This window comes from Oreochromis aureus, linkage group 14, assembly GCF_013358895.1.
Source record: "Oreochromis aureus strain Israel breed Guangdong linkage group 14, ZZ_aureus, whole genome shotgun sequence".
In the NCBI taxonomy this organism is placed as follows: Eukaryota; Metazoa; Chordata; class Actinopteri; order Cichliformes; family Cichlidae; genus Oreochromis; species Oreochromis aureus.
In genome coordinates this window covers 38,139,957-38,151,973 of record NC_052955.1, presented here as the reverse complement: position 1 = coordinate 38,151,973, position 12,017 = coordinate 38,139,957, and the positions used below count along the sequence as shown (strand labels likewise).

Below are 12,017 nucleotides of genomic sequence, written 5' to 3'. Positions count from 1 at the left end.
TGTCTGGGAAACGTCACCTAAGCACTTTGGTTCCTTCCCACTCCAGTAGGGTGTGCTAGAATTGCGGCAGGTCAACACAGAGGAACCTTGCAGCTTGTAGCCCGTCAAACAGGAGAAGAAAGCCTGCCCTCCAGAGTGGAGACTGCTCACTGATACATCACCATAGAGAGGCTGCTTGGGGAAGACACAGCTCAACACGAAGGCTGCAGAAAAAGAGGTGAAAGATTCAGAGAAGCAGAGAGTGTTAAACACACAGAGAGACAGTGGAAAACACACAAAAGGAGAATGAAATTAAGGTGTAAAGTGTGAAATTTCAGCAAGACATGACATTTAGTTCCAGAAATTTAGACAAGTGTTTCCTGGCTATGGTGCAAGCATTATAAAAGAACCTTCTGCAAAGCCAGCAATAATCTCTGATCTATAACACACAACCCACTTAACACCTTGCAAAAGGTTTTCACACCCTCAGTTATGTGGTCTTGGTTTTTTTGTTTTTTTATGTGAGCATATGTAAAATCAACTATCTAGTGTGAAATCAAAGTAATACTGTGACTGCATAGGCCTATTTGGTAAATTCAGTAAATGCCAGCTCAATGTATATATTATTCAATTAATTGAATTGATTGAATTAACAGTTACTTCAAGGTGCTTTCTATTGTAAGATAAAGACCCTGCAATAATACAGATAAAACCCCAAATTTTAGACGACCCCTATCAACAAGCACTTTGGCAAAAGTGGGAGGTAAAAACTCCCTTTTAAAGGGAAGAAACTTCTGGCAAAACCTCTCTCCCTCCCCTCTCCCCTAGGGTGAGGGGAGGGAGAGAGGACAGAAGACATGCTGTGGAAGAGTGCCAGAGATTAATAATAACTCATAATTACATGCAGAGATGCATAAACACATGGTGAGTAACAAGGGTTGAGAGAAGGAGAAATGCCCTAACTATAAAAAACTTATAGTTAGGGCTGGTCAGAAAGTAAAGTTTTAAGTATAATCTTAAAAGTTGAGAGGGTCATTCTCCCAAATCCAAGCAGGAGCTTGTTCAAATAAGAGAGGCCTGAAAGCTGAAGGCTCCCCCTCATGTTCTACATTTAATTACTCTAAGTAAGCCAGCAGTCTAAGCATGAAGTCCTCTATTGGGGTGATATGAGGTCTTTATAATAAGATGGGGCCTGATAATTCAAAAAATTGTATGTAAGCATATGGGAGAAATATGCTCTCTCTTTCTAGTCCCTGTCAGTAGTCTTGCTACAGCATTTTGGGTCAACTGAAGGCTCTTCAGGAAGCTTTCAGGACAACCAGACATTAACAAATTGTAATAATCCAGGGTAGAAACAGTGAATGTATGAACTAGTTTTTCAGCATCACTCTGAGACAGGATATTTCTAATTTTAGAGATATTGCACAAATGCAAAAAAGTAGTTCTGCATATTTGCTTAAAATGCACACTGAAGGACATGTCCTGTTCAGTCGCTGGAGGCCAAGGTAATGCAATCCAAAGTGATTATTATTTCTAAGATTTTTAGGGCCAAGTATGATTAACTCAGTTTTATCTGAATTTGAGGTCATTATGAAAAGATTAAAGTGGTTATCATCTGCATAGTGGCCATACTGCATAGGGGAAGCATAACCCTTTGTGTATGAAGAACAATCCACATTAACATGAACAAATTGGAGTCTATTAGGCAGATATAATTCAAACCACTGCAGTGCAGTACCATTAATACCTACAACTAGGGCTGAGCCATATTATACCGTTCATGGTAATACCGGAACAATGCTAGGCAACGATAAGAAAATGAAATATCGCGATAGAATATGGGTAAAACGCGCATGCGCAGTGCCGAAAAAGCGCGGTGGTAACGGAGAATGAGAATGGGGAAAGCAGATTGTTGAGTGAAACGGATGAACCAGAATTGGTTTGTAAAAATGGTGCAACTTAACTGGTTTGGTGTTTGTCCGTCAGATACACAACAAAGCACATTTTTTTTGTAGAACATGCAAGCGGCCATAGTTATTGCCGTATTTGTCGGACTAAGGTGCTCATAAATCTGGGAGGAATCTGGGTCCTAAACTCCGTCCATTAAGTTCCGGAAGTCAAACGAACATCACTGAGAGTTAAAAACTGTCTAAATTCTTTCATCTTTAATAAAACGATCAGCATTGCTGCTTTACCAGGTGTTTAACATCCAGGCATCCATGAAAATAGAATTCATTACATATAACGGAGTTAGAAGTTAGCAGGAAGTTAGCGGAAGTTAGCGCGCTAGTTTTGCTAGTTACCTAAGTTACCTAACCAGTCAGCTGAGACTGAAGAAGTCACTTGGATGAGTGACGAAATGTTTCTCCCACAAAACGCTAGGTCCAGATGAACAGATTCAACTTTTGGAGATAAGCATGATATAGCAATTTCTGAAAAAATTCAAACGTACAGCTCTGCTATTACTTCCAACATAAAAGAAGACAGGAAACTAAACAGCAGTAATGTTTGTAGGGTTACTGAAGTTGGGCTAGCTGGTATATAATGATGTGCTACGTGATCGCTAGTGACACAGCTGTGTTAGCATAACATAAACAGTGAAGCTGGAGGATGAAGGCTAACACTTTTCCACTCGATAAAAGTTAACGTGAGGGTTCCTGATGGTTAGGGACAAATGCAATCGCATGGCAGGATGCTGTAAACGGACCAAACTTCAGTCAGGAGAACAACTGAGATAATCCATCCACAATATGAAGTTAGTCATTAATATACTGCAACAACATGGGAATAGAGGAGCTGTGATAGAATACAGCATTTATGAATCAATGGTACAGAAGTGGAGGAAGCAAGAAGAATGAGTTGAATAAAGTTTGATTTATCTGACTGCTTTGTTTTGCTTAATGTGCCTTATAATCCCGTGCACCTTATGGTCCGAAAAATACATATTTGACTTTTTTATTTGGCACACTGCAGTTTAATGTTGCAAAGCACCTCTTTTTAACTTCAGTGGAGATTATACATGGTTATGCTCAGGATATGTCAGCCCATTTCTACTGGAAATGCCTTTTGGTTAAACCTTCAACAAGGAATTTGCATTTGCACTGTTAAATGTTTAGATAGCTTTAATGCACATAAAAAAACAGCTGCCTGTTTAAGTAAAATAAATGGATGGGGGGTTTTTTTGCGCTAGTAAAGTTGTGGAGTTGTATTTTGTCTCACAGAAATTATATCGTCAGTTATATCGTTATCGCAAATTTTCAAATATATATCGTGATATATATTTTTGGCCATATCGCCCTGCCCTACCTACAACATGCTCTAATCTTTCTAATAAAAGTTTACGGTCAACACTGATGAATGCTGCACTGAGGTCTAGAAAGACAAGCACTGAGATGAGTTTGCGGTCTTCTTTAAGCCATCTAGAAACAGATTGGTCTATAGCAGCAGCATTCTCTTATTGAGACCCCATAATAACTCATTTGCATTTCAGTTAGCTTGCTGACCAAAACTGTTTAAATATTCCCATTATACTTTTTTGTATAAATTCTCATGCAGTAAAAAAGTTGTGAAAAGATGATTTTGTGCAAGTAAAAGGAGAAGAAAAACCCCACCATTGCTAACTTCAAATCGTTTCAATTATTCCATTGGTATAAACAGAGGTAAATAAGCCAGAAATAGTACAAAACAATGAAACACTACAGTGCCGTATCCTCCTGTGACTACCACCCACTAGATCTTTGAGCTGGCATTTACACAAATTTCTACAAAGAGCTATCACATCATTGCAAAATGATGGGTAACATGTCCAGAGTGCCTCTCAGATGACCAGTGAACTAACAAGTTTCTTTATTGCCCACTGACTTGTCTTCCTACAGCCTCCTGGAATTCGTCCAAACATGTGAATAATATACTACTGCTAAAGATTCTGATCCATCATACTGTAATTGTGCTAGTTTTATTGTTACCCCTCGGATGGCTTAGAGTAGCTCTGTTATTGATTCTGTCTGTTGAGAGCAGCACTGTGCCTCAGGTGAGGAAATATGTAGGGAGATTAAATAGGCCAATAAATGACAACCTACAACCCCAGCTGCTAGTACTCTGTTAGTGCAGAGGGATGTTGCCCAGCTCTATAGTGACTCAGAAATAGAAATGAGAGCTGCATTGGTCTTTATAGTATTTCTTGTTAGAGCTAAAACGCAGCTGCTTAAGTCGTGTCCTCTCACTCCCTGAGCTAGTCATTAGCATGGTCAGTTGTAGCTGTTAAAACCTAGGCCAACCAAAAAACTAAAAAGCTGACAGGCTCACTGGAGATGAGAAAAGAGATAAAGGAGCCATCATGGTAGCACTGTGGCATCATAACACTGGTGTTAACAGGGAGCTTTCACAGAGACAAATTGCCCCAGAGCAGTAAAAAGGCCTGCTATGTGCATCATTTTGCTGTGTCTTCTCAGAATTTATGGTCATTTATCATGTTTTGACTTTAATGAAACTTTACTGATATGCTCAGCTTTTATTTTTCTTTCATGCTACAATGTAGCAGATCTACATGGGGATGAATGGTAAAATAAAAGATGAAAGTGCAGTGGCAATGTAAAAATAGCTCAGCTTTAATCTTGTGTTTTCACTATGTATGTGTATATATATATACATGTACATATATATGCACTTAAGTAGGAGGTATTACTGTTTGAGCTACTAAACCAAGATATGAGCCCTGGACTGGCTAGAAGCCAAATCTGTACAACTGCTATGAAAAAATGTTAGCCTCTGCTGTATCTAATCAGGCCTTATGGCCACAGTGTAGATCACGAGAGAAGAGCAATAATTTGAGATGTTTAATGTTCCACCGTAGCAAGCGAATGTAAATTGAATTTATTTATTTTGAGCTTGTGATATGGCTTTGATGTGAAATGACCCAGCTCAGCTCAAACTTAGTCTCTAATCTCATTTGCTCCCTCAGAGGATTTATTTCTGCTGACCATTGCCCTCATATTACTGGAAGGAGATGACAAGCTCTACAAAGATTAATGTATGTTGCAGCTCTTTTTCTGGCTTTGCTATGGAAGAGCTAGGCTCTCTCAGATACATAGTCCATGGGCATTGCTATTCAATAATAATGGAAACCGGCAGTTATTCTCTACACATTATTTCAAGCTAACAAAACACAGTTAGCAACATCCAAATTATGTAGTATTTCACAAGGCCAACACTTAAGCCTTACTCTGGATATAAAAACAAAACAAAAACAAAAGCAAAAAAAACATCAGAATCCCTTTGATTAATTCAGATGTCCAGAAAAACAAATCTTGCAGTGGTGTGATGTTTTGGTGGTATGGCATTAGAGCCACTTCTGCATGACAGGCAGTGGCAATGAGTATGTAGGGGTATTAGAGCTTAAGGCCAAATATAATATAAACTAGGTTGGACAGATGCTTCTTTCTCTATTTTTACAATGCCCACAACTACCTCTGTCTGTTAACTATAACATCTAAAACTAAAGTTCCATATGTATTGATCATTAGCACTTAGTGGCCAGCCAGTTAGGCTTCAGCGTTCAAACACGTCATTAAAGCAATAATCTCAGATAATATAGCTAATTCAGTTTTTTCCCTTATTTTAATCAATTTTGGCAATTATCTACCTATCCCTATCATTGCGTGAGTAATTTGATGGGATTATATACAGTGTCTCCCACCAGCATGACACAATGAAGGAATCACAAACATTTTTCTTTCTAGATGCACTTATACAAACATTAGCAGTAAATGCAAAGCTCATTGAGAATCACATTGCATTTTATGTGAAAAGTTTATTTCCCAAAATGTTAATTACGTGGCTTCAATGTGAATCTAACGCAGCAGGTGCTGTTCTGTTTGTATTAGCAGTAACGTAATCCCTCATTTTTCTGACTGTGTTTCCCGGACACTCCATTTGTAATACTGTAAATATGTATGTTCAGTCTTTCCATTTTGACAAGTACAGTAAAAAGATTGGTTCTAATATAGTGGTTCCTTTCCTTACATACCTTGCTGTATTCATCCATTCAGAATTCTATGTCTAAGATTTCTATATAACATTCACACTCCAATGAACTCATCAGTTCAGTCCCTTGCCTGAGGATACCTTGGCATCCAGACTGGAGCAGACAGGGATCGAGTCACTAATGTTAATTAAATAATAGCAAACTATCACTGACAAAATACTTTCTCAAAATTTACACTCAGTAGCAACTGTGAAATTGGTAAATGGAATGGCATACAGGGAGTGCAGAATTATTAGGCAAATGAGTATTTTGTCCACATCATCCTCTTCATGCATGTTGTCTTACTCCAAGCTGTATAGGCTCGAAAGCCTACTACCAATTAAGCATATTAGGTGATGTGCATCTCTGTAATGAGAAGGGGTGTGGTCTAATGACATCAACACCCTATATCAGGTGTGCATAATTATTAGGCAATATCGAGAGGAGAAATATTTTACTGCTATTATTTGCTGCTATTTTTATAATCATCATTAACATTTCATGTTAATAGGGATGTTGCTTTCATAGATGCATTCAGATGTTCAAATATATTGGTAGTATATTAGCCTTTATTACAGGTCCAAAGAAGAACCATTTTAAATGGTTGAGTTGAATCTATAATTTAAATGTTATTAATGCTTTTATGATCTCTGTGTAGAGGGCAGAGACAGGAAAATACTCTCTGTGCCAAAATGAGACAGGAAATGCGTCTGCAGAGCATGTTTTGCAGAAGTGAAACCGAAAGCAGAGTGAGTGCAAGCCAAAGAGCAGGGTGTTATGCATGTATCGTTGATTAACACACACTTAGTTAGAGGGATCACTGATAGGGGAAAGTTCAAGTTGCTTAAGTTGAGGTCAACTAAGGTTCAGAAAGCAGATGCAAACTCTGCACGCACAGACAGACAAATAGTGAGAGGTCATGACACGACGCAGTACACAGCATGCACGCAGCGCCGCACGCACGCACACACACATACACACCATGGTAGATCTATTTTGGTAGGGCAGAAATGCAGAAGTGTGTCAAGTACTTAGAGGAAGTGCAACTGATGTTCCAGGAGATAAGTGACAGCGAGAATGGAGACAGGAAGCATCAGCCGTCGACACGAAGATGATGTTCTATGTTAAAAGTCATTGTGGTTTTGGTGTGACGTAAATCTGCCTAGTAACAGAAAAGGGGCTGTACAATTCTTAACCCCATAAAACAGTTGTCTGAATATGATAAAGACAGTTCAACACTGATTGGGTTGTTGAACTCACACATGTGTTCATTAAAATGCCGTCTAAATTGCACACGCCTGGATCTGTGGTTATTTATGGATTACTCTCTCAACATTGAACCCTAACATTTGGGGCTCGTTCCGTGAGAGAGAGGGAATAATGTTGGGGTTTTGGAGAGATCCAGGGTCTGTGGTGATTAGATGGGCAGATAGGAGTCAGTGGTCTGAAGTGAGAGACAAGCCGGCTTAAACAGAGGTAAGGCACATACCTGTTGAATTTTCCAAAATGTGCTAGATTGGACATGTCAAATTAAAGTCTACTCACTGAAAATTACTGGTGAATGTCTGTTTTTAATTTTGGTGAAGTTTTCATGAAGTTTACCGGTTGAAGTAATGATAATGAAGTATAAGTGACAGTACTGAGTAATGAGAATAAAGGAATGAAAAGAGAAAGCAGTTGGACTGCTAAGTGAACTTTTAGAATGATAGGGAATTTGGTCATTTTGTGGGTTCAAGTCCCGTTGGTCATTTGGTCTACGTGTGATGGTCATTTTTGTGGGTTAGAGTCCCCTATGTCCACAACGGGAGATCTGCCTCAATCTTAATCCTGCTTCGGTGTAGATTGTTGTTTCAAATTATTGTAAATTTTTCTAGGACGACAGCGGCGTCTGTTAAGAAGCATTTTTCTCCTTGGTAACGCTTGCACCTGGGCAGGACGCTGACCCTTGGCCTACCCTGAAGAGTAGGGATAGTACCGTCGACAGCGGGAGAGAACTTGGGAACCTCCGAAATTGCTAGGAGTTAGAGTCTCCTATTTTGCGCTTATTGGGTATGCTGGCAAATTAAGTTAGGTTTAGAGATCTGGACAGGACAGTCTGGGACCGCCCTGGTGAATTGAGCACAAAAGTCTGGGACTGATCGGTTGGAGCCGTTATGTTCTATTATCGAAATTACATAGGAGTTGAAAAGGCCTAAAAATCTGTGCAGTTGTAATTAATAAGACGCCTGTAATATAAAATATGAGATCTATGAGTAAGATCAGTCTCTGTGTCAGTCACACAGCCGGATGTGCACTGATTGTGTGTGTAAATGCAAATGAGCAGCAGTGACGCGCAGAGAGGGTGGTTTCAATTTCGAGAGGACTGAGAGCTTTTTGCTAAATGCCTGTATATAAGAGGTTGGTTTTGCTTATTATGAGAGTGTAAATACAGTTTGAATATATTAGTGTGGATGTATAGAAAATGATTAGAAAATGACTGAATTTTGATAGATGTATATTTCGTGAGCCATAAATGTTGGTGTGGTTTATTTTCAGTTATGTGTGTGTGGGGAGAAGCTGTGAGACGATGAGAGGTTTCAGTTTTCTTTTTCTTTTTCTTTTGACTTGCTCTTTCTGATCATGGAAGGCATGTCCAAAATACTCGTATGAAAGCGTATTTTGTGTGATTTTAACTGTGTGAATGCTGTCAGTATTTGATTTGAGTGACTGGGTGATTTGTCTGAGTAAGTGAAAAGGGGAGTTTGAAAGAAAAGACAGTGTGTGAGACGATTACTGAATGACTAAAGAGGTTAGAACTTTTAAACGTGTGTATGAAATAAAGGAGTGGGAAATATATTTCTTTTGTGAGGAAAAGTAGGATGTGCTAAAGTTTGAAAGTGCTTTTAATTCAAGAAACGCATGAGTGAGGTTATGATGTGTGGAAGAGCTCTATTTAAATGTGTGTGAGTGAAAGGAAGGTGTATTGTTTTTAGACCAAGACTTAGTAAAACTAAAGAGGGTTTGTAGACTGTAAATATGAAAAAAAAAAACAAGTGTTTGATTAATCTGTAGGAACAGGAAAGAGAAATAGGAAATACTGTGCTGCTGTGTGTGAGAGGAAGGTGTGTGTGTGACTGATGATGTCAGGGGAGCACCCAGAGAAATAGACAGAGTTAAATTCTAAGAAGATGAAGCGAATGCATGTTTTAAGAAAAAGTAATAAAGTAATAAAATTATATTAATTACAGGTTTTAGAAAAGAGACAGACCGAGAGAAATAAATACATGAACTAACAATTACATTAATGAATTGAAAACGCACGCATACACAAACTGTTACATGTGAAATCATTGTTGAAAGTTTAATAAAGAAAGCAGTTTACACTCCTTTAATTTCCAGAACCAGTTTGTCCCCTAGATCTGATAACACTCTTGCCCAGTTGGCCACTGTAGTAGGCGGGCATGGAAGGCTGGACAGCCCATGACGGGTAAGATCCCACCTCGAAACCCTGGGACAACCTAAGGCAAGGCGCAGTCACGATTGCTCGAACCTAAGTCCCGGAGTGACCTTGGAGTCACTGGAGGAGACGGATTTAACAGGTAAGGCCACTGGGCACAGACGAAGGGGAAATGTCATTCACAATGACCAGTGATGAACCAGAGAGAAAATACACCCTGTCAAAGGAGTTTGAAACACTGCAAAAGAAACATTTATAAAAATCACACATACAAACAGAAAATGCACTAACCTTACAGAGATAAGCTCATGAAGAGTAATGCATAGATAGTGATTAAAACTTGGCTAAGAACACAAACATATGTAATTAAATCAGCCTGTTAAGTTCATAAGGGTTAAAATGGTGTGAATGTTGAAGAAAATACACTTAAAACATACTTGGATAAAATAGAGTTGTTGTGGGAATAACTCAAACGAAGCTGTATGACAAGGAGTGAGTTATGGAAAAAAAAACAAAACAAAAGAGGAGTAATTACTTAGGAGTGCTCTTGCACTGATTTATCAAAGTAAGTGATTAGTATAGAAAGAAAATGAAAATAATTCAATAATGTGATAAGGTTTAAACATGTATTCCTCTTGTTAAGTTGGCTGTTGAGCTGTGGGTTTATGCAAATTAGCTGGAGCAGAGACACTTCCTGTGTGCGTGTGTGTCGGAGGCTTTCAGTTCAAGAGAGATCGGGGCTGATGAAGAGTATTTGGCGAAATATAATGGTAAAGTATCAGGATAGTTGATTACGGTGGTCAGGTCTGTTCAGAGGGGCAGATTTGGACAGGAAATTTATAATTTAAGGATGATATGTGGTTGAAATTGGTTTTTATCTTGTGCTGAATGAACACATGGCAAAGTGAGGAAGGGTGACATTGTGCAAACGGTCTTTGATCTTTTGGCGAGGTTTTCGGTGTGTTGAATGGGTGAAATTTAAGATTGTTTCAGATTTTTGAGGCTGTTGTTTTATTTTTAATAGAGGGAGTTTTGATAAACATGGACATGTCTAAAGGGGCCCATAGTTTTTGTAACAGTGCACTTAGAGAAAAAACCTGTCAGGTGATTTTGTTTGGTACTTTGATGAGCTAATAATCAGCTCTCTTTTTTCATTTTTGTTCTAAGCAGGCCTGGAAGACAGCGAACGGACGGCGCTGACAAAATTACCAAGTACGAAAATCAGGTGGGCTTTACAGAATTATAATTGATTACAATCAGAGACTGATTGGCTAAGTAGTCTCTGTCTAAAAATGGATTGTATCGATTCAATCCAGTCAAAAGTATAGAGAACTATTTTCCTAAAAGGAAAAACGAAATAAAACAAATGATTGAGCTCATTTTGCTGATGTGGAGCATCTGATGACGTCTTGCGGAGGGCTGCAGATCAGCAAAAGATATCATGTGTGGATGAGTGTGAGTGAATGTGAGTGACTGGACTAAGGTGGGAATGAATAAATGTGGACAGATTTATCATGTGAGGAAAAGAAAGGGGATGCTTTGTTTTGCTTTTGCCATAAGCAGGACAAGTGGGAGACTTAAATCTGGGGATGCTGATTTTGGGATATTGATGTTTGTTTTGAGGAAATTATTTACTGGGGTTGGATTATGTTATTACACTATAGAATGCTAAATGCTAAAAGGGGAAACATTGTTTGATGAGATTCAAGTTACCATTAACTGAGGTAACTCAGGATTAATTGTTTTGTTTAAGGTTATTTTTGTCATGACACAGACTAGATCATAAAGGGAGAGTTGAGTATGAAATGTAAGGCACAGGTTTTGTTTTCAGGAAATTCCAAGGATCCAGACTTTCCATGGAGCAACGAGTTGGAGGAGATTTGACATGATGATTAAATTGATTTTGTTCCTTAAACACAGGTTTTCAGGGCTGAAGCAAAACACCGGAGAGGAGAATTGCTGAGCGGTTCTGAGAAATGAAAGGACTAACCTTTTTTCCTTTTAATTTCCTAAGCTTGGGTGGAGCATTTTGAGTTTTTTGCCACATGAGATGTGTCAAAAAAGAGAGGGATTTAAGATTTAATTTGTTTAATTTGAAATGGGTTTTAGTATGATTTTATAACGATTGGGGTTGTTTGATAATCTAGATATAGTAAAACTGAGGCGGAGATTGTTAATTCTAAAGAAAGGAGTAAAATGAACTGAATCCTGTTTAGAAGATAAATTGCTGGGATTAATAAGAAGTTGTACACCAAACTTAAAGGGGAAATTGTGGGAATAAAGGATATGCTTTGGGGAAAATAGTGAACATTTGATGAGTAGAAAATGTGGGATTTCTTTTTGATTTTTAGGATAAGTTGTAACAGTGACATAATGCTAGAATGTTGTTATAATGTAGGCTTTAGAAACAGATAGTAAATAGATTTATTTCTAGGGTAGAGGAGAGCTTTTTATGAGGATGTTAAAAGTCTCGCTGACTCAAATGAATAATATTGGAGATTATATATGTAGAAAGGATTTTTTCATACACATTGCATTTTTGTGCCTTTGACGGAGTTGTGGCTCAGAGAGTCGTCTCTT

At 38.4% G+C, this 12,017-nt stretch overlaps 1 protein-coding gene across 1 annotated transcript in view; it reads right to left on the bottom strand.

Moving 5' to 3' along the window:
- Positions 1–12,017, bottom strand: part of sez6b (seizure related 6 homolog b) — a 173,944-nt gene that overhangs the window by 50,367 nt on the left and 111,560 nt on the right. The window contains exon 5 of the mRNA XM_039622408.1: positions 18–203. Coding sequence (XP_039478342.1) covers positions 18–203 — 186 coding nt within the window. The remainder of the gene's footprint in view (positions 1–17; positions 204–12,017) is intronic.